The sequence below is a fragment of the Paraphaeosphaeria sporulosa genome, assembly GCF_001642045.1.
Source record: "Paraphaeosphaeria sporulosa strain AP3s5-JAC2a unplaced genomic scaffold CC84scaffold_1, whole genome shotgun sequence".
Lineage (NCBI taxonomy): Eukaryota > Fungi > Ascomycota > Dothideomycetes > Pleosporales > Didymosphaeriaceae > Paraphaeosphaeria > Paraphaeosphaeria sporulosa.
This window is the reverse complement of record NW_017253360.1, coordinates 209,352-234,611: the sequence shown is the minus strand read 5'-3', so window position 1 is coordinate 234,611 and position 25,260 is coordinate 209,352. Positions and strand designations below refer to the sequence as shown.

Sequence of the window (25,260 nt, the reverse complement as noted above, 5' to 3'; positions counted from 1 at the left end):
CGAGCAAAGTCCTCGTCCTGCTTCCATATGAATCGAGCCACCTTCTATGACTTACTTATGATTTCGATGTATTTGGAGCGTGTGCCTTTCAGCGAATTGCGTCTTGGTATTCCTCTAAAGCAGGCCTGAGCCACTGAACACAAGAGGATCAATACACTTCTTCAGGACCTAAATTTTCTGCCCTCTATAATCGGCCAGGTTCGACGGGAAGATTCGTGTCATGTTCTGGTCGCTTGCGTGTGTGATGATACTGAAGTCCGGAAGTTCACTGAATGCGGGAAAGTCTGGTCAGAATGGCGCTTGAAGCTACACGAGGCGGCGGACTTCAGAGACATTTTCCCACGCCACGCGGCCTCAGCCCTCGGGAAAAAATTCCCCACGTGGCGTCTCATATCTCGGTATCATGAGTACCTCCCTAATGAGGCTTACGACGTTTCGTTAAGCAGCCACCTTAAATCCAATAGATCAAAATTCAACCGACAGCGAATTAGAGTCATGAGGCCTCTGAAACACGAGGGAGGCGTCCTGAAGGATTGCTCATTCCTTAGTGCATCACCACGATGAGGTGAGAGGGCTGAAGGAAAAGCAAAAGGGGGTGGAAGGAAGAAGGCATGAATTTTCTGTGTAGACTTAGTATAAAAGTCGAAGTCGACTCCACTAAATGGAATCACTATCTTCTCTTCGAAGACATCAACTTCCATCATGGCTCGCTCGTCACTTCCTTCCTACCTCGTAGTGGCAAGCACAGTCCTTCCTTTCCTTAGTCTGCCTACTTCAGCCGGTCCTGTCATTACTCGATCGCTTGGACAACGCACATTTGACTATGTGATCGTTGGCAGTGGCCCTGGCGGATCAGTAGTTGCGAACCGTCTCACTGAGATTCCTGGCGTGTCTGTGGCAATCATTGAGGCCGGCACCTGGGCTGAAGAAACGTCCGGCAACCTTACCTTTGTTCCGGGTTATGATGGAAGCTTCCTGTTAAAAAGTGTCAGTCAGGAGCCTTCGCCGGTTGATTGGGGTTTCATCACCACTCCGCAGTCTGTAGGTCACTTTCTAGGCCTAGGGACGACTTACCCTTGCTAATCTAGATAGGGCGTGAACAATCAGACCATCCGCTATCCTAGGGGCAAAGTTGTATGCAGATCCATATTGACATAAGACAGTGCTGTACTGAACTAAATAGATTGGAGGTAGCTCACGACTTAACGCTATGGCGTGGGGAGAATCTTCTGTCGGAACGTTCCAAAAGTGGGCCGACGAAGTGGGCGACGCTTCATTTACCTATGACAACATCCGACAGTACTACAAGAAACCTGTTCACTTTTCGCCGCCCCGTGAAGGAACTCGGTTTGCGAACGCGACACCCACTTTCAATGCCGAAGATGTGGGCTCCAGTGGAACACTTCAAGTGACGTACCCACCTTACGCTTACAGCTGGACTACGTGGCTCGCCAAGATGCTTGATTCTGCAGGCATGAAGGCTACAGCAAGCTTTTCGAATGGCAATCTCAATGGATCTGCATGGCACATGTCCGCAGTTGATCAAGCCACGGGAACTCGATCCTGCGCGGATGTGGCTTATTTGCGACCGATACTTGATAAAAGTACCCTGACGGTCTTCGACAATACATTGGCAGAGCAAATTATCTTTGACAATAAGAAGACTGCCACGGGCGTCAGGGTGAGCTCGAGTAAGGGGGCTTTCACTGTTATGGCGACGAAGGAAGTCATCGTCGCTGGTGGTGTGTTCATGTCGCCTCAACTACTACAGGTGTCTGGAGTCGGGCCAAAGAAGCTTCTGCAGAAGTACAATATTCCCGTTGTGGCCGATCGTCCCGGAGTGGGACAGAACATGCAAGATCAAATATTCGCCGACGTTGTCTATAAGGTCGACCTACCCACAAGCTCGACTTTAGGCATTACTGAGGTTGATATCCAAGCCTGGAAAACGAATGGTACCGGTCCCTTGAGCAATCCGGGAGGTGAGTTCGGTGGGTTTGAGAAAATCCCCCAAGATCTGCGCGTTGGCTTCTCCAAGGCCACGTCGAAAAGTAAGTATCCCCTTATAGATATCCTGACTTTCTCGACCACATCGCTGAACCAAGATTGCAGCCTTACAATCATTTCCCGCGGACTGGCCCGAAATTCAGTATCTTTCGCTTCCCACATTCCTCGGTGATCTCGGGACCACACCCCGTCCCACCGACGGAGGCAACTATGCCAGTCTCATGGGCACACTCATGACACCAACCTCACGCGGCACCGTCACCATCTCATCTTCCAGTATGCATGATGCCCCAATCATCGATCCCAAATGGATGACGACCAAGGAAGACCTGGAGGTCATGACGGCTATTTTCAAGCGCATGCGGCAGATATGGACTACTCCCGCGATCAAGAAGATCACCATTGGAGATGAGGCATGGCCAGGACCCAGCATCAAAACAGATGAAGACATTGTTGCGTTCCTGAAACAGACAGCTACGCCAATGTCTCACGCGACTTCGACGAACAAGATGGGTAAGAAGAATGATCCTCTGGCAGTGGTGGACAGTCATTGTAAGGTGCTCGGCGTCAAAAGCCTGCGTGTGATCGATGGGTCAGCTCTCCCGTTCCTGCCCCCAGGTGAAGCGCCTCAATCTGCAATCTGTAAGTACAAGCAATCTTCACAACCTTACACTGCTGACTTGTGTAGACATGCTAGCCGAGAAAATCGCTGAAGGTATGAAGCATGGAAACTAGGGAATCGGTGTAAGGCTTGTTTTGATACTGTCTGATGTGGTGTCCTGAACTGGGGTGGTCGTGTACATTTTCTCCTCCGGAGCGTGATGATCAGTTCAAGGATTAGACGACCTGGAACAAGATTGTTTTGTTACTTCTGAATTGACTTGATTTACTCACACTTTTGTGTAATTAATGTGCAGTATTATGTCTTCCTATTATCCAATGCACTTTAAGAGTGTAGCGTTACTGCCCCAATGAAAACTTACGAAAGAATTTAGATTTACTTGCTGGTTGACGGGATCCTGGAGATGCAGATGAGGTACTGAACCTTACTTTCTGGTATCCTAGTAATCAGATAAAAAATGCAACGGAAGGCTATTCGCGTCAGTGACGGATGACGTACGATTTGAGCCACCGATCCGACGTGAATACAGCTGTGCGTCAGTGCAAAATAATCAAGGTCGCGATGCATAACTTTCCATATACGCAGCTCGATTGATTCGTAATACGAACTTTCTAGCAGAAAATTCTAATAAGCTCCCGGAGAGACTCGCACGATTGGTACTTAAGGTCCAACACTATAGAGTTTCAATACCACCCGCCTTTCGTATCTGCGTATTGAAGTTCCGCTGAAAAAAAAACCATGAATTTTCCGTTTCAAACTTCTCTCGATCGACAAGTCGGATCTAGGATTGGGCTTAGCTACTTTCGGCACATCGAAGGGTGTGATATACTGTAGCAAAGAAAGCAAAGTAGAAGGTAGTGGTGGGCAACATACATTATACGTCAGCACAAGAAAAGGGATTAGCTTCTTGATCTCCAAGAACGCTACGTGGCGGCCTAGGCATATGCGTCGGCCGGCCCCAAACTATAGTCGCCGTTAGCTTAGTATGTCGCCTGTATGCCTTCCACCCTGATCGCACACCGTTCCCGAGGTATGGGAAGATATAGTGGCGGGGAACGTACCGTGAGCATACTATTCTCCATGTCCCGCCTCAAAGCTGCATCCACTCCCAACCAACGCTCCGGTCGCCAAAACTCTGCGTCCTCTCCATACAACCCCACATCCCGGTTCACGACATAGGGACTACCGCCAACAACGGACCCACCAGGCAGCCACGTACCGAGCACACTTAGTCCCTCAGGAGGTACCACGCGCTCGAGGGGCAGCGCGAAGGGCGGGTGGACTCGGATTGCTTCTTGTACACAGGCGTCGAGGTACGGCAGGTCACGGACTTCGGCGTAACGCGGATATGGTCGCGAAAGCCCAGCAGCACTTAGTTCTGATTGCAGTTTAGAAAGGGTGTGCGGGTAGGACAAGAGATTGAAGAGGAGTGTGCGCATGGTCGTGCCTACGCTGTCGGAACCGGCGATGACGTTGGAGAAGGTCCAGGCCGTGGGGGCCCATTGGGGTATGGAAGGCTTGCTGCGCTGAAGGGCGAGGTACCGTGTGAGGTAGTCGGTATGCATGGCTTCAGCTTTGGACTCGTTGCCGCTTTCAAGGGCTTCTCTCTTCTCCTTAATTGCGCGGGCTACGAATGCGAGAATGGTGAGAGACGGGGTGGCACCGATGTGCCTCCGAATAGTATCTGCGATTATATTCTTTCGAAGGAACTTGTCGAGTAGGTAGGACTGCGTCATCTTCGTGTGCTCAGCATGCGAAATTTGTAAGAGAAGCAAGGAATGGGAATTGCGTACTGGCGCTGCGGCCCTCATGAAGTCTACTATCGTTCCCAGCATGCCGCCCACGTCCCTTCCCTCGTCCAGGAACCCGTATCTTTTACTAAAGGTAATGGAGCCCATGACGTCGAACGCGAAGAACTGCAGCCACTGCCCCATGTCGAACACTTGCTCCTTGTCCGCGAACCTTTCGTCGAACCTCGTGTGGATGCATTCTAAAACTGTATCAACCAGCGGCTCCAAAGTTGCAGCACTTGAGACGCTAAAAAGCGGCGCAATGGGTGGTTTTATTTGTTTGAGTAAATCTTCTTCGGTCGTGTTGAAGACGGCATGGAGCGCTTGTCCCGAAGTGTAGGGACGCAAAGTTACGTAGAAGTTGCTCTACGCGACACGATACCACGTCAGCATACTGCGAAAGCTCCACACGGTATATGTGATATAATACTCACTTTCGGGATTCCCGCCCGCATGGGGTACACAGTGGGAACGGCAGCGGGGTCGCTGAAGGACACTGTATTGGGCCCAATGCGCACTACCTTGCCGTATCTCTTGTGGCATTGTTGCAACTTCAGATGTGCTTGCTTAGACCAGACCCAGTTGATGCGGTACAAGTCGGTGAGGCTAGCCAAGAAAGGACCGGGAATGTGGCGTAGGCGCCACCACGTGCGACCTGATTGGAGGGCGAGGAGGACAAGGATCAGGGCAACTGCCCAGACCACTGCCTCCTTGACGGTGCCCGGCTCGCTGAGAAGTGTTTTCGGTTTCATGCTGCGCAACGAGATTTTGTCGCGACGACGTGCTCTGCAAACGCAGTATCTCAATGCACACTACAGAGCCGCGATAGCGGTGTTCTAGCCTTGGTTACACACGGCCTCACTTGGCCCTTCCGCGCTGAACCCCGAGTAAATTTTGATATACTCGGGGCTGCCTGTGAGAACGCGAACAAACGACCAACCCCAGACAGGGCGCAGCTTACCACTCGGAAAGGTTTGAAATGCAGCTAACCTGAATTAAAAACTGCCAACCCCAGGTTAAGTAGCATTGTGTTGACGATGTTCGTTGAAAAACGTATACTAAGTTGAGTGGTTCGGTGTGATTCGGAAGCTAGGAGTAATCCTCCCCAAGCTCCAACTGTTTCCAGCCATGTCCGTTGCTGTGGAGTCGTCGACGTTCCAGTCTCTAAAACCGAATGGCCCATTTGCGGAATCGACATCGCTATACTGGTGGGAAACCAGCGGTCGCGACCTCGCTCGCATGCTTCAAGAAGCCAACTATCCGGCAGATGCACAGCGCCAGTTTCTCGTCTTTTTCAGAGACACTATATGTCCAGCATTGGGAGCCCGGCCAGAGCGAAACTCGCTCCGTAGTGGCGTTGGCTGGGATGGTAATCCTTTCGAATACAGCTTCGAGTTGAAGAACAGCAGTGCAGAGGTCGCGGTTCGGTTTGTGGTCGATGTCAGTGCATTACGACCTGCCGATGAAGCCCATCCGCTCAGCATCAAGAACTTTGAGACTGTGCTCAACAAGCTCTCAAACGCAACCCCTGGGTTTGATGACACTTGGTATAAGTCATTGGAGAGATGGTTCGTACACTCGAAAAGCTCCAGCGAGGAGCAAAAGAATTTGGTTTCCCATGTAGGGTATCGGATGCCCATGATTCTCGGGTTCGATATTAATCGCCGCCTCCCTACATCCGATTCTATCCCGGTAATGGCCAAAGTATATTTTCCTCCCTGTTTCACTGCCGCAGCGGAAGGAATCACGCGCTGGGCGGCTGTTCGTCGCGGGGTGCATCAACTCCCGAACATTGAGTCGCACCCCAATATACTTCGCTCCCTGGCTTTGATTCAGGAGTACCTGGACACGAAGCCGAAAGAGTACGAGAACGGCCCGCGGTACCTAGCCACCGACTTCGTAATGATGGACAAGGCGAGATTAAAGATTTACTTCCGACACCCTGCAACCGATTTCGAGGACATCTGGGACTACTATACCCTAGGTGGGCGGATCCCAGGATTGGACGAGGACAAGGAAAAATTTCGAGAATTGATGTCGTTCACTTCGTACCACCCCGATCCCGCGGCGATTCAGAATGGCGATAAGCCGCATTACACGGCAGTGCAGCGAAAGATGACAGCGATCTATTTTTCTCTATCTACAGACAACCCGACTCCTGCGCCCAAGATTTGCTTCTATCCAGCGAACTTTGCACAGAACGACGAGGTCATTGGAGATGGGGTGGACTCCTGGTTGCAAAAGTATGGGTGGAACACAGGAGGCAAGCCAATCAAGCAAAGGGTCTCGAGCGTGTTGTATGTTTTCCCTGTTCTCGACTCGTTTGAATCTTAACTGACAGAAACAATAGCACTCATCGCAATCTCTCAGACGACACAGGCATCTTTACTTTCCTTGGGATAGGTAGAAAGGAAGATCCTAGCAAAAAGGATCTGAGCATGCAGTGTTATGTGACAGGGGAGCTGTATCGTAATCCACGCATGTAGATGGCACCATATTCCAGATTCGAAGATGCCGTCTGCCAACCCCAAGTATTTATTGCAAAGGGACCGAGTGTACAGTCGTAGGAAACAGGGTTGAGTACTGGAGTACCTCTCCTAGAACTGCTTGGTTTACTCACTTTGTCAGATTACTGTTGAAATGTATTCGTCATCTAGCGAGCTCGCATAAAGTCATGGCGTAGAAGCCAATTCATCTTCGTGAACTTCGAAAAATTGTTCAAAGATGTCCAGACCCGTCTCTTCTGCGCGTGCTGTGACTGCGCCCCCGGTAGGAATACCCCCATCTCCAAACACTGTAGATGTCCGAGTCATCGACACCCAGACTCTCCTGCACTTAAACCCTAGTCTCTTTTGGCAGCCCTCCCTGGGAGGTTTCGATGGCCTCGACGCACCAGTCTACTGCTTCCTCATTACGCACGGCAACGAACACGTTATCTTTGATCTGGGCGTTCGGACCGACTGGGAAAACTATCCGCCCAAGATTGTGTCCCTCATCAAAGCAACGACGCGGGTAGAGCCCGGCCAAGACGTCGCAAGCGTAATCAACGGCAGCCACATCACCAGAAGCAGCGAAGTCAGTGCCGTGATCTTATCACACAATCACTTCGACCACATTGGCGACATTGGAACGATTCCTAATGCGGAGATAATTGTGGGTCCCGGCGTGCGTAATACGTTATTCCCTGGCTGGCCACAAGATCCGGACGGCCCTTTGAAGTCGGAAGATTTGCACGGGCGAGTGATCCGCGAGATTGCGTTCGATGAAGACCTCAAAATCGGGAGATTTGACGCGGTGGACTTGTTCCAGGACGGATCGTTTTTCCTGCTGGATGCGCCAGGACATGCCATAGGTCACATGTGTGCGCTCGCTCGCACGACGCCAGATTCCTTTATCTTCATGGGCGCCGATGCGTGTCATCATCCGGGGGTCCTGCGGCCTACCAAGTACTTGACGCTTCCCAAGCCGACCCATGAGTCGTTGCTGGGGCAATGTCCTGGAGATGTTCTGGAACGGATCAGAGGGTCGGAATTGAGTCCATGCTCTCCGTTTTTCACCGTTGCCAACGGGCCGTTATTTCCTGATCGAGAAGCTGCCGTGTCGACGGTAGAAAAAATACATGAACTCGACGCTTGCGAGGATGTTTTCGTCATTCTAGGTCATGACAATTCTCTAAGAGACCGGATTCCAATGTTCCCAGAAAAAATCAATGACTGGAAGAGCACAGATGTCCGTCCTGAGACAAGGTGGCTATTCTGTGAAGACTTCAAAAACGTCCGATTCTTGTGATGGTCTATCTACTCGGGAGGGAATAGGATTGTATCTATGATACGTGCGACAATAAGAACTTATATCCTTCTCGAATAATCTCTTGCAGTCTTTCCTGTTTCTGATACTCACGGTACATATCGAAGAGATGGGGAACACCATCTACAAGGCGTAAATGACTTTCAACACCATGCTGCCTGAGGGCTTCTTCCATTCGCTCCGCCTGGGCCCATGGTATGAGGTCATCTTCTGTTGGATGTACGACGAAGGTGGGAGTATGGAAGGTTCCATTACGAACTTGAGCCAATGGGCTTACCGCTTGGATCTCTGCCTCTGTTGGCGTCACCGGCGCCTCTCGGGAATAAGGATCAAGGCCATTGAGCAGGACATGCAACGTGCGTCCGTGGTAGTTCATGTACAAAGCCAGTCGACTGCGCGGGTCGCTTGGCGTCATCCAGCCGCCCAGTGCTCGCTTCGAGGGTGAGACATTCCATCGCGTCATTGGTTGCTCGCGCACTGCATCCCAAATAGTCTCATCCAGCTCATACGTAGTGGAGGCCTCGGAACCAAGAGGTATATTTGGCTGCATCCAGAATGGATCTTCGTAGTCCAGTGGGGAGTAGAAAACGAGTATGGCCTCTGGAGGGGCTATTCTTCTTTCCATACTGGTCCATCCGAGCGATAGCGCTAATGTCCCACCTGTCGACCAGCCGACAGCGACGACCTGACTACCGTCCACCCTGACATCGTTTCGGCTAAGGGTGATACTAGGGAGGACCGTTCTTGCCCATTGCAGCGCGTCTGCAACATCTGACATAGGCCCCTCAAGCAAGGCTACTTCCGGACAAAGTCGGTAGTCAATACTGATTGGAAGAAATCCATGTTGTAACAATAGTTCAGTTTGATTCGGACGTATGTCATCTCTAGAGAGCATGACGTGACCACCTCCATGAATCATCAATGCTGATACCCAGTCAAAAGAGCCTACTACGTGTTCTCGTCTCGTGCTCACCAATAGGGAGAGGTTTCTCGGAGTTCGCCACCTTAGCCGGGAAGTATATATCTGCCTCAAGGTCTAAGCCGTCTATCCTTTTGAACGTGACTGTTTCCTTCTGGACTAGTGAAGTGGGCGGTGCTGACGGGGACGCTGTGATGAGGCGCAGAAGATTGGACTCCTCCGAAGGGCCATCGCTCCAGTCAACCCATTGGAACCCTGCATCGCTCAGACTTCGTTTCCACCGATTTTCATCAGCCAGAACGTGGGTTCTTCCATCATTGAAAAGCCACCATCCGCTCAACAACCCAAAGACGAGGTCAAACCAGAACAGGTTGCGCGTTAATTCTATAAGACACAGAATTCCATCTGGTCGGAGCATTCTTTGAATATGCGTGGTAGACCTAGTGAGGTCATGAGTCGCGTGGATACAGTTTGTCGAGATGATGATGTCGTATTGACCTAAATGCTCCGGGTCAGGCAACTTCTCAATGTCGAGAACAGAATAGCGCATAAAACTCCACTGAGAGAACTTCTTGCGAGCCGAAGCAACCAGTGACGAAGATAAGTCCGTGAAAGTATAGGTCAGCTCTGAACCTGAGGTCAGATTGGCGAGGGTGGCTACTATCTCTTTTGTTGTACCTCCAGTTCCACCGCCAAGCTCGAGGATCTTGAGTTTGCGGCCCGCTCCTGATCGGGCAACCACGGAAGAGAGATATTGTGCCAACAAGAGAGTGCCTGCTTTGAACATAGGCGCATTTGTGTAGACATCCTCGAGCAGTGCACGAGCGGATGCATCCCGGAAAATTAGAGAAATGGGATCTACAGACCCGGATAAACAATCCGCGAGTTGATGACCAGTAGTATGGAGCAATTTCATCTCAGAAGTGTGCTGGGGATATTTCTTCAGAAGTTCACTAAGCAAGCTTGACGTCGCAACAGACGGTACCGGAATTTCTGTGCGCTGGAGTGATCCGTCTTTGCTTCGAGCCACCAGCCCTGCATCCTCGAGAATCATGTACAGCTGGGGTATCAAGTTTTGATGCGCTTCAACGTGTGGGATGATGGGTATGTTTTCTCCCACCGGAAGGTTTTCGATTCCGCATCCTAAGGCTTCAAAAGCATCCACTACATATCGAAGAACGAGCTGGGATTGACTGACGAAGGGTCCGGCATAGAACCCCGAGAAGCCTGTTCGTTCGGCGTAAGTGTCGTAAGAACTTTTGAATTGAGAGAAACACTCCTGAGCCAAGGAGCCGAAGTTTCGTGTACTTTTGGAAACTGCCGCATCCTCGACTCTCACCACTTCGGTGACGGCAGGACTACCCGAGGATGCAGAAGAAGGCGTGACGTGCGGTCGTGTCTGGCCTTCGATGACATCGGAAAGGGAGAGAACATCCTCGCAGCCCATAATCTGCTCCTGGGTAACACGGATGTTCAGACGCTGTTGGATCTCCCAAAGAACCTCAGTGACTAGTAGAGAATCGATGCCAAGGTTTTCAAGGCTAGATGAGGGTGCCACCTCATCCAAAGGCACTTCGATTACATCGCTCAACAAGCTTCGGAGTCGCGTCAGCATACTTTCCGGCTCCGAACTTGATGATGAACGTGGCTGTTCAGCCTCTGTACGAGAAACAGGTTGCGAGTCCTGATCTGGTTCAGGAAAGATTGACATCACCGGACTGGTGGATTGATATCCAGAATCCGCCTGTAACAAGTCCACATCCTCCTTGGCGATAATAGGAAGGGGATTGCTCAGCAGGCCGACCCGACTCAGGCTACGCACCAGAGACTTGATGTTGACGCTGCGGAATGTCACTCCTGTCATGGCCGCTACCAGTTTGTCGGTGAAGTCATAGACAAAGATGTTGTTCGTCACAACTCCATCTTTGACTCTCTCGTAACGAGAGTAAACTTTCCAATTCTTGGTGGTTGCCGTTGCAGCTCCAAAGGATGGGGCCAGTATGACTTCGTCGATCGCAGTACACATGAAAACTTCGCTTTTCCGACGGGATGAGAGACAATTGATATGTATACCGGCTACCTGGAGGAAGTTGTCAAGTTCGATAGGGTTGCAGAGGGTTGATCTGTTATTGATTGGTTGTGCAACCTCAGAAATATCGACGTGGCCAACAGCCTCATTGCCAAGGGCAGAAACAGATTTTACCGCACGGTAGTAGGATTTGTACTCGACAATCTCAGAGAAGAGCTGATAGATGATAGGACCCCCGATACTAGTAGCTGCTGGAGAGTTCATGACACGATCTATGCTTGACGTGGTGATCATCCTCTGAAGAAGCTTCAATTGCGTTTCGTATACAACATCCCCGGAGTTCGGCAGGTGGATTCGACCCTTTCCATGCTCGGTTATCTCGGAAATCGATGAGTTGCTGAAGATGGTGAAGACCCATGCAGTAGACTTTATAGGCAGGAGTCGAAGGAACAGATCTGATGCAAACCCCAGGGGTGCAGACATAACCAAATCCTCAATGTAGGGAGGAAGAAGGGCATCTTTTACGGAGTCCAATAGAAGTATTGCGCTCCGAGCGACAATCTCAATGTACATAGAAGCAGGGCAGAGACTCTGGCCAGCAACGGCATGCCCACTAGTGGCAAGTTCGAATACGGTGTTTGACGTGTCCACAGCGAACGTGTATCCCCCATCATGATCCATACCCCCAACCATGCTCACTAGAGCACCTATAGGAGCTTTGGTCGGTTGAATCGCGGATGCTGGACTAGGGTCATATGGGATCCAATGTTTTGTCTGCTCAAATTGATAGGGTGGGAGATTGACGTGATCAGCTCGGTGCCGTCCATAGAATGGCCAAAATGGAAGCCGAGTTCTGATCCCGGCACTCCAGAGCTGACACGACACCTCCGCCAGTTTCTCCACGGGATTATCTGTTCCAAACTCTGCAGGCAAGAATTTGTGGGCCCCCGTGGACTGAGCAAGAGCGCGCCGAGCCATGGAAATAACAGGGGTTTCACTTCCGGCTTCGAGCCAGACGGCCGAGGGCAAGCGGGCTGCAAGTCGCTGAACAGCGTCCGAGAAGTATACTGGTTCTCTGGTGTGTTCCGAAAGTGCCATTGCCGAGAGTACCGTCTGGCTCCCGTCTCGCGAGCAAGTCTCGACGTGGATGTCTGGTGATCGAACAACAATAGACCTGGCGAGATCCTTCAATTCGTCCATAATGCTGTCTGCTGCATAAGAATGAAATGCGTGAGTGTTTCGCAAGCGGGTTGTTTTGAATGAGTAGCATGCTCCTTCTAACTTGTCAACCGACGGGGTATTACCGGCCAGCACAAAGCTTCGAGGACCATTGTAACAGGCAATATCCACCTTTGATTCATTGCTGGCATTGATGCGACTGACCAGGGTTTCCAGATCTGATCGATCGCATTCAATTGACATCATGGCACCGCAGTCCGGCCCCCATTTGTCACAGATTAGCCGAGCGCGTCCGCCTATGAAACGGAAAGCATCTCGTGTGGAGATAGAGTTGGCGACGCATAAAGCCGAGATTTGGCCGAAGCTATGTCCGATCATTGAGTTGATTTGCATCCCACAATCGATCCATGTCCTAGCGTATGATATCTGCATTGCAAGCAGCATACAATGGAGCTGGACCAGGTCTTGGATTGGTTTCCCGGAGAAGATGTCACTTAATATATCTGGAAGACCTAGCTCTCGACAAATGGCTGCACACTCGTCCTAGTATCGTCAGTGGTGCTTCAAACATTTAACGAAGCCCCGATATCATGTGCTGAACTCACCAGGTGATAACAAAGTCGCGGACTAGTCAGGTACAGAGTCTTGGACAATGTGACAATGCGCCCGGTTTGGCCACCAAATACTAATACAATGGGCCGCGTCACCGACGGCGAAGCGGACACATTAGCATGGACTATTGCATGGTCCAATTTCGTGACCATATCAGCAGTACTCCGTGCCATGAAGGCCACCCGATATTCAAACGTTGGGTTTTGGCGTCGTGCAAGGGAATACGAAATATCTTGTAGTGCAACATCAGCCCTGGATGTGAAGCTCTTGAGCTCATTCAAATATGCCTTCAAGCTGTTGTGGGATTTTGCTGAGATAACCATCGGATAGATTCCTGGTTCTGGTGTCGTGCAGGGAGTATGTTCAAAACCGCGTAGCACAACCGCCGCGTTGTTGCCTGAAGCACCGTAGTTGTTGAGCAGAGCTACCGGTCGGGATGTATGCCACAATTGGGTTGCCATTGGCACCTGTATCATGTCGGATGGGGTTATTCGCGGATTGAGGGTGACAAAATTTGCTTGTTTCGGGATCTTCCTCTTCTGCATCATTAAGATGACCTTTACGATTCCAGCAGCTCCTGATGCTGCCTCCGCGTGCCCAATATTGTCCTTCACCGAACCCAAGGATAGACGATCGTCTCGATTTCCTGTCAAAGCAAGTTTGACACTTTCGTATTCGATAGGATCCCCGACCTGCGTTCCCGTCCCGTGGGCCTCGACGTATTGCACACTCATTGGATCAAGCCGAGCTGATTTAAGGGCGCGTTGATACAATGCGCTCTGGGATTGAGAGTCGGGGACTGTGATAGGGCTAACGTTAGAGCTTTGATTGATGGCAGAACCGGCAATAACCGCGAGAATGTTGTCTCCAGCTTCTATAGCCTTGGACAAGGGCTTGAGGACAACAACGCCAGCCCCTTCGCCTCGACAATAGCCGGCCGCGGAAGCATCAAAAGCGCGCGAAGTGGTACTGGGATTGAGAAAAGAGGCCGCTGAGAGATTTTGATGAAGGTTTGGGCTAGTAATGACGTTCACGCCTCCAGCAATGGCCATAGAGCAGTCTCCTCCTAGAAGTGCCTATTGTCTTCGTTAGAATTCCAATCAATCAATATATCAAGAGGCGACTCACCTTGCATGCACTGGATATCGCAACGGCCGAGGATGAACATGCCGTATCAAACGTTATGGAGGGCCCGGTCCAGCCAAAGAAATGACTGATGCGCCCAGGAATAAAGGCCCGCAGTGTTCCGGTCGCCGAAAAAGCGTTCGCATTCTCAGATGCGATGTTGCCCTCATAATCCACAGCGCCGACACCAAGATAGCAACCGACATTCTTTTCTTGGGCAACTGAAGGTAAGCTACAATACCCGGCCGACTCCATAGCTTCGTAGGCTACTTGCAAGGCCAGTCTTTGCTGTGGGTCCATGGATTTAGCTTCACGCCCTGAGATACCAAAGAAGCGGTGATCGAAAACATCCGGTTTCCGCAAGAAATTGCCCCAGTACTCGGGCAGATTGGGCTCTCTCCATAGAGAAGCTGGGTCGAAACGAGTTGCGGGTAGGGAGCCGAACGCAGTTTTTCCAGAGCTTATGAGTTCCCAGAACTCTTCGAGCGTATCGGCTTGAGGAAAGCGGCATGACATGCCGATTACAGCAATCTCTTCATGATGTGATTGCGAAGTCTCAGATTGCAGGTTCCTAGCATTGGAGAGAGACGGCGGAATGTGAGCTTCAGTACCCACTGACACCAATTGGACATGACTAGGGAGGCCTTTGAGCGCACTTTTGACCGTCTGAAACCAATTCGCACGTTTGCAAAGGATCAATTCGATGGCGATTTCGTGCAGAAGACCGCTTGTGATCAGCTCGGTCTCTGCAGTGGAACGTAGGGGCCGCCGAAGATGCTCGGCAGAGGGCAACTGCAGGCCAAGCGTCTCCGCGCAAATTTCCTTCAGTTGTTGAGCGGCATTGGAATGCTTCGGGTGGTGATAGGACCCGGTCAAACCAATGGATACCACGGGGATGGATTCTCGATCCAGCCTTGATGTTAACGCTTCCAGGTGGCGATTTGGGACAGTGACCGTGAGGGTGCGGTCGTCGGTTACGCATGAAATGTATGTCTGGTCAAACGAATCCAGCGTTGCCGCGAGCATTGTCCGGTCGGAGAGGCTGTGGCAACGGACCGAAATAATGGTCGCTTGATCTGGCAGGGAATGAGCGGCATCTTCGGCGTCGACGATGAGCCCGACGCAGGCAGCCAACCGGATGGCGCTCGCCGCGTAAAGTTCAAAGTCGTCATGACTGTCGGTAGTGCATGAAGCGACGGCAGCGGTCAAGAAACCGATGCAAAACCCTTGCACGACCGCTCCGTCATGGCCATGGGCTGTGGCGAATCGATGCCACTCGATGGTCTGATATACAACGGTCAAAACGGCTAGTTGGGCGTTCGCAAGGGTGTCTGGCTGCGGGATTTGGCCCCCACGCGCAAAATCGACTAGTCCCACTGGCTGTGCCGCACCGACAATGCGCGCGAGGGGCGTCGCATCTAGGAACACGTCCAGCTCCTCCAGACAAATCTGCAGGAAGCGCAGACTCGGATCGGTGACGAGGCTCGTTTGTAACGTCTGGAGGCGCTCGTGCGTCCAGCGGGGTTGCTGTGGTCCAAACAGCACGAGCTGGATCGGAGAGGCCATGTTGCAAGTTGTTTGTGTCGGCGACAGTCGGCAACGGCTGCCTCAGCGGTAGTATACTGCACATCTCCCCTAGCGTCGTGCGTGCGTGTGAGGCGTCCTGGTGTTGCGGGCTCGGCTCAGACCCTGAGTAGCCCTGGGTAGACGAAGACACCTGCCCTGAGTGTGTGGAGGAGGCGACATCGATGTCTCGCGGAGTTAGCTCTTCTCGCATCTTTCAAAGTCCGGTATCTCCGCTTGTGACGCAGCCTCGTCCCACGGTGCAGATGGACGACTTTCTTTGTTTTGGAGGCAGGTCTGCTTGTTTTTGAACGAAAGCTTCCTTCGACCAAATTCATTGCGAGTCTCTCTTACGGTACGCGTCTTCAACTCGCAAAGCACTAGAACCACAAATTATACTGTTTAAACATGGCTTCCGCTAAACTCACGTGGCTCATCACCGGCTGTTCGTCTGGTTTTGGCCTCTCGCTGGCGCGGATTGCACAGGCTGGAGGCCATATCGTCATTGCTACCTCGCGCAACCCGTCTCGCACCCCAGACTTGGTTGCTGAAATCGAAGGCAAGGGCGGAAAATGGGTCCAGCTGGATGTTGACAGCCCCCAGAGCGGCGACGTCGTCGCCGAGCTCGAAAAGGGAGGCAATAAGATCGACGTGCTTGTCAACAACGCCGGCTACTCCATCTACGCGCCCATCGAGACCATGACCGAGGCCGAAGCCCGCTCGCAACTCGAGACCAACTACTTCGGACCGCTTCGGTTGATCCGCGCCGTCCTACCGCATATGCGTCAGCGTCGCTCGGGCGTCATCGTCAATATAAGCAGCGGTGCCTCGCTCGATGGGATCCCGACCATGGGCGTGTACGCGGGTGCCAAGGCTGGATTGGACGGTATGTATCCGACTCTTTATCCGTCCTTTGGTTGATTTTGACTGACTGGGAAAAAGCAACGACTAGAATTCTTGCGAAAGAGGTCGCGCCGTGGAACATCCGCACATTGACGGTGGTCGCGGGCACTTTCAACACCAACATGCCCAACGCCGTCGTGTTGGGCGAAACGCCGCTCCCCGACGACTTCAAGGGCACCTTCGCGGAGCAGGTTCAGCAACTCCTTGTCGCGGGCAAGGTCAAGCCCAACGGCGACAAGGACAAGGCCATGAAGGCTGTATACGAGGTTGTGGTGGGCGAGGGTGTGGGAGAGGGCAAGGAGGCTGAGAAGCTGCTGCCGCTTGGGAGCGACATCACTCCACGCCTCAAGGGACTTCAGGACAACGCTGGCCACGTCATCGAGGTCTTTGGCTCTGTTACAAACGGCGTCGATGTGGAAAAATAGACTCTGGTACTCTTTTCGGGGGACACCACTTCGTGGATAGTTAGTGTCAACAATCATAAAAGTATGGTGGTCAACTCAAGCTTGGTTGGCCAAGTGGGGCCACGTGGGCCCTACCTCGCCCCACGTTATTCTAGTCGCTCTACGTTAACGTCAAGTTAAGTTAACATGAAGCGCGCTTATATAATCCTTTTCCCTAGCACCCCTCCACTTTCTTTGGTCACATATGGGTAGTTATGCATCCCGCTTCATTGCCTACTACATCCGGTCAGTCCCTCAAGCCAACTCCGCTTCGATGATGCTCTGCACAGCTAGTGGCGAAGTCCAGATTTTTACCACTTTGTAACCCTCCGACTGCAACAGCTCCTGCCACTGCGCCTCAGTCCGCTCGGTTCCGGCCACCATCACCATCATAGTCAGATCGTATGCCGTGGTATGAGGATGTGCTCGCTCTCGAGGCGCAATATGATCGTGGATGAGCAGTGTGCTGTACCCAGGTTTCAGAGCATCCCGTTGCATAGCCAGAATCTTCCGCGCCGGCTCGTCGGACCAGTCGTGAAGCACGCCATGCATGTAGTACACACGCGCACCTTTTACGGGCTGCGGCGTGAAGAAATCGTACGCGACCTTATTGACCGGGTCAGGACTCTTTGACAACTTCACAACCTCGGGCCGATCCTGGAGATATAGGCGCTCGGCAGTGCCAGGGTGCGCCTGACGGAATCGTTCGATATCGTGGCCAATGTTTCCACCCACGTCAACGACCAATGGTCCATCTCCTACGGCTGTCTCCACTACGCGATCGTGGGGGAATATATCGAGCCAACCAGCTTGTCTCGCCATGACGCCTCCCATGACATGATTGAAAGATTCCCCCTCGCGTGGATGAGCTGCGTAGTAATTGAACATGTCGCCTTTCCAGCCCTTGGCGTACTGGAACACTCCGTTTTCTGGGTCCAAGGGCACTTTGTACTTAGTTTGAGCTAGGTATTCCGGTAGCTTGAAGAAGGTTGGCAAGGTAGCGTCATAGCTAAACGTCCCCTCATATTAGCAGCTGGTATAGGAATGGGCTACATTCTGGCCTTACAGATGGTTGATCCACTCTCCGAACACGGGATCTAGGAGGGATTTGGTGAAAGGTGTCTGTTCGTAAGTTCCGATCGATGGTTCGTGGAGCATATGATTAGAGGCTAAATGGCGGAGGAGACGTTCTGCGGTGTCCAGTAAGTATACAAACTGCACTGAGGCGGCTTTTCACTACACACCCAGCAGAGCCGCTTCGCATGGCACAAGATCACTCAATTGTTCTGAGCTTAGGGCTTTGTCTCCGCCTTCGTACCACTTTTCGAACAGTTGTAGGTCCTTGCACACCTTCAACGCCGCTCCTAGCGCAGGCTTATACGGATTGTCAGTTCAATGATGAGCATTTCCGGGAATGCAACAGCGTACCTGGCTCATACAGAGCCGAGCCGTGGTCTCCCATGGCGTCTCCAGCCGAGCTGCTAGAGCATATGCCGCTAGAAGGGCCTTGCCTCTCTGGTCTTCATTCTCAAAAGAGCTCAGTGACACACCGTCAAGGATACCGGCAATCTCTGTGTGGCCATTCATCTCGTTCGCACTATGTTCAATGAGCGATCTGGATCTTGGGTCTATGTTTGTTCAATTTTCTCAAGGCCAATTTCAGCTTCATGTGAAACCGATGAGGTACTTGACCCGAGTGAATGCAACTCGTTTCAGCCTCCTCAACAATCAGGCGTCAAGATGTTGCTTTTGGTCAACGCGTCTCACAGTTGACCCAAGTGGTGGCGGCCACTTAGCGACAATGACCCTTGTTAGTCCTACCCCGACCCCGAGTAGACTCTCAGTCACACTCTCGCTGTTTTCTCGTGGTCAAGTGCGCAGGCCAAACAACTCGACCGCATCACCACCATGGGCTATGGAACACTATTCGTCATTGCGGCCAGTGCACGGCTGGTGCCTTACGTGAGCCGAATCTACTTTCACCCTCTTCGTCACGTGCCCGGCCCATTTTACGCCTCGATCAGCTCGCTGTTCCTTTACATAATCTGCTACCTGGGCATCGAGGGCCACGTTCTCCGATCCCTACATCTACGTTACGGTACCCCTGTACTTCGTGTGGGACCAAACAGTGTCTCGGTATCCGACAGCGGTGCCCTCCAGGAGATTTACGTTTCAGGTGGTGGATTTCCGAAAGACTCTCGATACACCAACTTCGATCTTGGACCTGTCAAATCTATCTTCTCGTCGGTTGATAGGGAGTATCGCGACCATCGTGCCAAAGCGGTTGCGCCGCTGTTCGCTCCCAGCCGCATACGCTCTGCATGCGCCCCGACAGAGGCTATAGGGAAAGCAATAACTCAATTCGTTCATATTATCCAACAGTTCAAGAATGAAAGGATATCCTTCGACCTAGTGGATGTCTGCGCGCGTCTTTCAATTGACGTCGTGACAGCGTATTTGCTGGACGAACCGTACGGCGGCTTAGCCGAAATCGGGCACCTTCCCCCAAAAGCGCAAGCGAGGACAAAGCTCAGCGCCAACCCTTTCATATTCGCCATTGTCGCATTCTCCCGGTTCTCACTCTTTCCAAAATGGCTTTTCTCACAACTTTACAAGCTGTCTGTGCGACTGAGCTTGACAGACGAAGCAAAGCAGTCTTTCCGCAAGCTCGATATCTTCGCAACTAAAGCTGTTACTCGCATTACTAGTCAGAAAGACCCGAACAACGAATACACCTATCAATCACGCCTTCTTGCAGCGGGAATTTCTGTGTCTGAGACAACAGCGCAATGTAAAGCTATTACATTCGCTGGAGCGGACTCCACCGCTGTAATGCTCGCGACCATCCTCTTCCACTTGATTCGAAATCCTTCCGCGCGTCGCACCCTTGTTACGGAGATCGAGGAACACCAGAAAGAATCTGCTGGATCCTTTGACCCTGAAACTATCCCGTATCTTCGTGCAGTCGTCAAAGAAGGCCTCCGATTGGGCATGGCAAATCCCACACGACTCACTCGCGTTGTTCCGAAAAAGACTGTGCTTGACGTCGGTGGATACAGCCTGCCCGCAGGCACTGTGGTTGGGTGTGCTGCCTACACTCTCCATCATGATCCGATGGTTTTTTCAGAACCGTTTGAGTTCAGACCGGAGCGCTGGCTAGAAAGCGGACGTGAAGGAAGTCTTACAAGGCCAGATATGGAGAGGAATATGATGCCGTTTGGGGTGGGACTGAGAGCTTGCATTGGCAAGAATTTGGCGCTGCGACAACTGTATGAAACCGTCTCAGCAGTCCTACAGATGAACGTTGGCGGAGGTCTGTTGGAGGGTGCGAAAGTGAGGCAAGAGCGAATCGAAATAATTGAATGGTTCAATGGTGAGATTAAAGGGCACTGTCTGGATGTCGATTGGGAATGAAAGTTGGCGGGGGTTTAGTGTATTCAGTAGGCACTATGGCAGTAGCTGATCTAAGAGTAGTTAGACTCGGTATTTCGTAGTGTGCGCTCGCGTAGCGACTTGCTACGCCGCACGACCAATGAGTACCTAAGTGGGGGGCTGGATGTCCATCGTTCCTTGTTATCTATCTTCTGCGACAGCAACAAAGACAGCTCTTCATTTGTACACATCCCCGGTCATCTCCCTAGTGATACCAAACGCTATGGAATCCAGCCATCATCCACAACAGCAATCAGTTGTCTCGCAAGCGAAGCTCCCATCCAATCCGCCGATGCTGCTGCAATGACAAACCGGAATGGCATCATTGGCACCTTCTCACGAGAAACCGCAGTACTTTAGCGACCCCTTTGGCCCAAATTACCGCCATATATGCTCTTAGATCAAGGAGAGAAAGCCTTATTATGTTGCTACCTGACCGGTGCCTATTTGTCCTGACTTCTGTGACGTATATTAGTCCGCTGAAAATGCCGAATATACGCGGACTTGGGACCATATATAACCTTCTCCGTCAATGAGTGCTGAAAATTGAGTTTTGGAGGGTTTAGCGTGATTTTAAAGGGAAAGATCTCGATGTCGAAGCGAAAGGAGATGATGCGGAGAAGGACAAGAAAATTGATAGATTGAGAAAGTGTTTCAGAGATGCGGGAGCGGTGGACTTGCTGGAGAAGGCGAACGAGACATTTTTCCTAGGCAGAGTAAGCGCACAGGCTATTAGGCATGAGGCACGATTAGACACCTTGTTAGAAGCCGGAGATATGGCAGGTTACATGTGGATTTAGATGTGTCCAAAGATCATTCAGCCCGCCAAGGATGATACGAATGGAGAGAATTAGGGTGGCGGTGGTGGCGATGTTGCTGTTAGGGGAGTTTGGGAGCGAGGGGGGCAGTTTGGACAGCGCGCTGGGACGGAAATTATTGTATGGGCGATGATCAAGAACTTGTGTGAACCATTCTGCGAGCGACCTGGTATATGTTTTCAGGATACGGAATTATAGTTTAATTCTATCCAAAGTTCGAAGTGCTCGTCACTATAGAGCATCTGCCTTTCTCACCAACTCAGCGCAACAATCTCGGTGTATCTGGCCAATTTCAGGTGTCTCTTTGCCACAGACATCTCTCCGCCGTTCTTCTGTTTCTTCGCTTGCTCCATCCCATACGACGAAATTGAAACATATGAAGGGTGTTTATCAGACAAGCGATAATATACATGATTCTTTGAATCGCTGCTATGCTGCACCGCCTAAACTCTTATCGCATTGCTTACGCCTATCGGTCGACTTCGCTGCAAGCCTGCCATTTACACTGTAGTGCAAACGTCTTCCAGGCGCTACAGTGAAGATGAACATCATGGAGCGCTTGTGCCCTGTATTGGGTAAGTTAGCTCTTATCTGTTTTGATCATGTCCTTGGTACTGACACGAAAATCTGTTTGGGATGCCCCTTAATTGCTTCTTGAGACCAACCACACACGGTTTTGGGCGAAAACTCACTTCGGCCCAAGAACGGGTTAATTGGCGCCAATAGCATACTTTTGCACATGGAATAAGGCATTGATCCGGGAAGGTTATTGTACTAGTATGTGCAATAATTTTCGCTTGTTCAGGGTCCTGTAGTAGTTGCTGTAATACTTTGGATCCTAGACCGGAGAAGTCACGTTCAACTTGGACGGAACTTTGGTGTGGCCTAGGTGGTACGAGGAATTTTTGATATGGCTCGATCTATCCACTCTTATGTATTATGGTGATTGATTTGCAATTGAGAAGATTCTTCGCACGACCAGAGTAACTTCGCCCTACACATATCAACTAATTTCTTCGCACACGATCCAAAACAAGGAGAAGGCAGACCAATCTTTAGTATGTGTCAGGAATTGGTGGCTGCAATGGTCCGCCATAGACAAGTCCGCAGAACTTACTGCAACATCGATGCGGTTCTTCCACTTCACTTCATGCACGTCCGCCCAACCTTTCCTCTGTCACGCCCTACTAAAGAGCTCCGAACTCTCTTTGTCTGGCCGTTTCACGCCACAACGCCTTAGTGACCTTTCTCTCCCATACCCCTTCGTACTCTCAATGAGGCGCGAATTTGTTCACAATTTCCCATCACATCTAACGGCCATGTCCAAAATCCGAAATCTGGCATTAGCCACATCTTTTTATCTGTCGCCAGAGGTCCCAGCGACCAAGATGTATGGTGCTGGTGTTCACTATCCGGAATGGCGCTGACTACGAATGAGAATTCGACGTTCGGAAATGTTTCTGGGCCGGTCGTGACAGCACGGCCCGCAAAAGGCGGATAGGATGCCTGGTAGGTGACAGATATTTGTACATCAGTAGAATATCTTTTGCTTACTACTGACACAGCAGCTATTTCGTTGTATCCAGCTGCCAGCCAATTGGGTGTCGGTGGTCTTTCGTGGGACCGCTAGGTACATGGGAATGTATAGACCTTTGGGCAATTGTCACTACGGTCTGAAAGACCGTGAGGCAATGGAAATGAATAGGCGTTCCCGACGGGATGCGGTTAACCTGCTGCAAAGCCTACTGTAGATTGAAGGATTTCGTCGCAATATCGTTCGGTACTTAGGGCAGCTGGTATTCTGGTCTCTTTAAAAAATACCGATTTCGATGCCTCGTTCTCTGGCTGCTTGATCAATATCGAAGGAGTGTGTGCCCGCCTCCCAAGCTTGGTTGATCAATGTAAGTACGGCACTACCGCCGAGGGTAACGTCATCTTTGGAGAAAAAAACCGACTGAAAGTCTTCCAGCGTGGATTTCCATGATGGGTTGATCTTGAGCAGAGGGACCTCGAGATTTGCCAACGTGAAGGGGAATATCAGTCCCTTGTTCAAGAATGAGGGTTCAAGACCACCAACCGTCTTCGCCTTGCGACTCAGTGCGTCGAGGGATGCAATGAGGCGACAGAGGACCGCTTCGTTATTGGCGGCTTGGTCGAGATTGTCGAAGACAGAGCTTCCGCATGGCGCGTTGGATGCCCATAGACGTCGCAAGCGGCGACGAATGTCCAGGATACCCGCGTATCGCCAAGAATCCCAAAGATGACACTGGTCAAGGGTTCCCACGCAGCCCCTCCAACCCCAAAACATAGCCTCGACCTGGCTATTAACATCGCACTGCTCGGTGATCTCAGAGAATATATCCAGTAGAGTCCTTGGCAAGCCTGTTACCACCTCGATGTCGCCCAGCACGCGATGACTGGTATCACTTCGCAAATCACGCACACGCTTCCAGATGCCGAGGCTGGGGTGGAGACGACCGATCAGGAATGATGTCATGTCCATGACGCCCAGAACCTCCAACACGTGCTGCGAGGGAACATGCACAAGTGGATTCGGCGTTAAGCCTTCCAGGCTGCCTTTGAGATTGTGCATGTCAGCCAGGAGACGGAGATATGGCGTTATTGGTCTGGTCTGGTACAACTGTAAAGAACGTGCGAAGTTATCAGCATGATAGCCACTTTCACTGTAGTCTTTGGGGCAATAACTTACACACATGGTACATATAAGCAGTCCACTACAAATGGTGGCAGAGCGGCGCTCGCTGCCAAGGATCTCCAGATCAGTGCGAAATGTGCGGATCGCACGGTCCATGCGCTCCATGGCAGTCACCGTCCAACCATTATCGTAGTATGCTTGGAGTGCAGCTCCCACAAGCGGCAGAGCTCTTGACTCCTTCGACACGGCCCGGAAGAAGACGGACAGCCAACCGTAGATCTCGGCGTTACAGAGCTGATGGAGTCCTGTAACTAGAACTAACCCACCTCACGTTTCAGTAAAATGGCCATCGATCGCTTCGAAACTTTAGATACCGAGCACTTACATTTTTCAAATGCGATGCTCTCTTCGTCTGAGATGCGGTTCTGGTCTTCCTCTGCCATGTGCAAAGTATCGCCGGGAAATTGCAGTGGCGTTGTGTGCGCAGTGTCAGCAGGACTCGAAGAGGTGACACGGTCAACAGTCGGTGCCGCTGTTGTCGCCTCCACCGGTTGCAGGAGCAGTCCCGGATCCCTCACACCCACGAAGCGACCTCTGGACGCTATGCCCTCGACCCACCGTACCGGATGTGCATACCCCTCGCATTGTATATTTCGATCTATACAGGCCATACATCCAGGTCTCTGCTCGTCGCACTTGCGCTTGCGTTTCTTGCAGTTCACGCAGCCGCCCCTCGTTCTCCTGTGGCTGCCACTCATTTTTCCGTCTTCGTCTCTTCATGAAGCTATGCAGCCATTCCAAAACGTCATAGCTCTAGCCGATGTCTTGCATAGCGACACTGGAGGTAAGTGTGGGGATAGGTTCGAGGAGAGAAACGATTGAGGAGAAGGGCGCGAACATTGCCCAGTTCGAGCTAGATCCGGGGGCAGCAGGGTGTTTTATCTGGGGTCGGTTCCGCCGAACTTTAGCGGCGAAGCGTGCATTAGTCTTATCAAGCGTCACACCGCTACGGCAGTTCCAAAATCACGTAGCGAGTAAAAGTTCCTTCCGCGATTGTCCCAGCCTTACCGGCGATGCACCACCCACAGGCAACATGAGGAGCTCCTCGGCCCGTTAGCACATAGCCGATTGCTGTGAGGGTGCACTTATCATGCAAGCCCATCACCCCAGGGTCCCGAAGTGCACGGACGCGGAAAGGGGATCGCGGAATTATATGCGACAGCACGTCCATGCGCCAATGAGCCACCGGCGGCTACACCTGCTTGAATAAGGTTTGGCATATCGTCGACACCAGCCAGTAGCATGAGCGATTGCTCTATTGGGGATATGAACACCTAAATTCCCGCGAGATATAA

The 25,260-nt window shown here is 51.5% G+C and overlaps 9 protein-coding genes across 9 annotated transcripts; 5 read left to right on the top strand and 4 right to left on the bottom strand.

Moving 5' to 3' along the window:
* The first annotated feature begins 686 nt into the window (after positions 1-686).
* CC84DRAFT_1253721 (alcohol oxidase) lies at positions 687-2,860 on the top strand. Its single transcript, XM_018184394.1, has 5 exons — positions 687-1,041; positions 1,093-1,134; positions 1,184-2,051; positions 2,113-2,649; positions 2,696-2,860. Exons 1-5 carry the CDS (start codon positions 703-705, stop codon positions 2,740-2,742), a joined length of 1,833 nt encoding a protein of 610 aa, XP_018041577.1. The 5' UTR covers positions 687-702; the 3' UTR covers positions 2,743-2,860.
* Positions 2,861-3,263: 403 nt separating this feature from the next.
* On the bottom strand, positions 3,264-5,171 carry CC84DRAFT_1253720 (putative benzoate 4-monooxygenase cytochrome P450; the record flags this gene model as incomplete). Its single annotated transcript, XM_018184393.1, has 5 exons — positions 3,264-3,410; positions 3,503-3,592; positions 3,691-4,365; positions 4,423-4,785; positions 4,854-5,171. The coding sequence occupies 5 exons, from the start codon at positions 5,169-5,171 to the stop codon at positions 3,303-3,305; spliced, it is 1,554 nt and encodes a 517-aa protein (XP_018041576.1). The 3' UTR covers positions 3,264-3,302.
* An 8-nt stretch (positions 5,172-5,179) lies between these two features.
* CC84DRAFT_1253719 (aromatic prenyltransferase) lies at positions 5,180-7,070 on the top strand. The gene is made up of 2 exons (XM_018184392.1): positions 5,180-6,716; positions 6,770-7,070. The coding sequence occupies exons 1-2, from the start codon at positions 5,548-5,550 to the stop codon at positions 6,903-6,905; spliced, it is 1,305 nt and encodes a 434-aa protein (XP_018041575.1). The 5' UTR covers positions 5,180-5,547; the 3' UTR covers positions 6,906-7,070.
* On the top strand, positions 6,913-8,208 carry CC84DRAFT_1223990 (Metallo-hydrolase/oxidoreductase; the record flags this gene model as incomplete). Its single annotated transcript, XM_018183534.1, has 1 exon — positions 6,913-8,208. The coding sequence occupies exon 1, from the start codon at positions 7,144-7,146 to the stop codon at positions 8,206-8,208; it is 1,065 nt and encodes a 354-aa protein (XP_018041574.1). The 5' UTR covers positions 6,913-7,143.
* A 34-nt stretch (positions 8,209-8,242) lies between these two features.
* CC84DRAFT_1132787 (ketoacyl-synt-domain-containing protein) lies at positions 8,243-15,763 on the bottom strand (the record flags this gene model as incomplete). The annotated part of the gene is made up of 4 exons (XM_018175945.1): positions 14,090-15,763; positions 13,061-14,025; positions 9,200-12,896; positions 8,243-9,150 (listed from the first exon to the last, which is right to left on the bottom strand). The coding sequence occupies exons 1-4, from the start codon at positions 15,654-15,656 to the stop codon at positions 8,243-8,245; spliced, it is 7,137 nt and encodes a 2,378-aa protein (XP_018041573.1). The 5' UTR covers positions 15,657-15,763.
* Positions 15,764-15,980: 217 nt separating this feature from the next.
* On the top strand, positions 15,981-17,013 carry CC84DRAFT_1106497 (NAD(P)-binding protein). The gene is made up of 2 exons (XM_018175147.1): positions 15,981-16,539; positions 16,596-17,013. The coding sequence occupies exons 1-2, from the start codon at positions 16,062-16,064 to the stop codon at positions 16,979-16,981; spliced, it is 864 nt and encodes a 287-aa protein (XP_018041572.1). The 5' UTR covers positions 15,981-16,061; the 3' UTR covers positions 16,982-17,013.
* Positions 17,014-17,254: 241 nt separating this feature from the next.
* Positions 17,255-18,586, bottom strand: CC84DRAFT_1200541 (S-adenosyl-L-methionine-dependent methyltransferase; the record flags this gene model as incomplete). Its single annotated transcript, XM_018181672.1, has 4 exons — positions 17,255-18,008; positions 18,066-18,189; positions 18,244-18,373; positions 18,428-18,586. 4 exons carry the CDS (start codon positions 18,584-18,586, stop codon positions 17,255-17,257), a joined length of 1,167 nt encoding a protein of 388 aa, XP_018041571.1.
* Positions 18,587-18,800: 214 nt separating this feature from the next.
* Positions 18,801-20,453, top strand: CC84DRAFT_1191833 (cytochrome P450; the record flags this gene model as incomplete). Its single annotated transcript, XM_018181212.1, has 2 exons — positions 18,801-18,928; positions 18,967-20,453. The coding sequence occupies 2 exons, from the start codon at positions 18,801-18,803 to the stop codon at positions 20,411-20,413; spliced, it is 1,575 nt and encodes a 524-aa protein (XP_018041570.1). The 3' UTR covers positions 20,414-20,453.
* A 2,601-nt stretch (positions 20,454-23,054) lies between these two features.
* On the bottom strand, positions 23,055-24,669 carry CC84DRAFT_855 (uncharacterized protein). The gene is made up of 3 exons (XM_018187633.1): positions 24,291-24,669; positions 23,960-24,222; positions 23,055-23,890 (listed from the first exon to the last, which is right to left on the bottom strand). The coding sequence occupies exons 1-3, from the start codon at positions 24,661-24,663 to the stop codon at positions 23,060-23,062; spliced, it is 1,467 nt and encodes a 488-aa protein (XP_018041569.1). The 5' UTR covers positions 24,664-24,669; the 3' UTR covers positions 23,055-23,059.
* Positions 24,670-25,260: the final 591 nt, after the last annotated feature.

Coding starts and splice junctions, on each gene's coding strand:
- CC84DRAFT_1253721 (XM_018184394.1), top strand. CDS start 703: ATGGCTCGCTCGTCACTTCCTTCCTACCTCGTAGTGGCAAGCACAGTC. Junction 1,135..1,183: donor GCTATCCTAGGGGCAAAGTT/GTATGCAGATCC, acceptor TGAACTAAATAG/ATTGGAGGTAGCTCACGACT. Junction 2,052..2,112: donor CTCCAAGGCCACGTCGAAAA/GTAAGTATCCCC, acceptor CCAAGATTGCAG/CCTTACAATCATTTCCCGCG.
- CC84DRAFT_1253719 (XM_018184392.1), top strand. CDS start 5,548: ATGTCCGTTGCTGTGGAGTCGTCGACGTTCCAGTCTCTAAAACCGAAT. Junction 6,717..6,769: donor CAAAGGGTCTCGAGCGTGTT/GTATGTTTTCCC, acceptor CAGAAACAATAG/CACTCATCGCAATCTCTCAG.
- CC84DRAFT_1106497 (XM_018175147.1), top strand. CDS start 16,062: ATGGCTTCCGCTAAACTCACGTGGCTCATCACCGGCTGTTCGTCTGGT. Junction 16,540..16,595: donor TGCCAAGGCTGGATTGGACG/GTATGTATCCGA, acceptor ACTGGGAAAAAG/CAACGACTAGAATTCTTGCG.
- CC84DRAFT_855 (XM_018187633.1), bottom strand. CDS start 24,663: ATGAGTGGCAGCCACAGGAGAACGAGGGGCGGCTGCGTGAACTGCAAG. Junction 24,223..24,290: donor GAGCATCGCATTTGAAAAAT/GTAAGTGCTCGG, acceptor GAGGTGGGTTAG/TTCTAGTTACAGGACTCCAT. Junction 23,891..23,959: donor TGCTTATATGTACCATGTGT/GTAAGTTATTGC, acceptor CGTTCTTTACAG/TTGTACCAGACCAGACCAAT.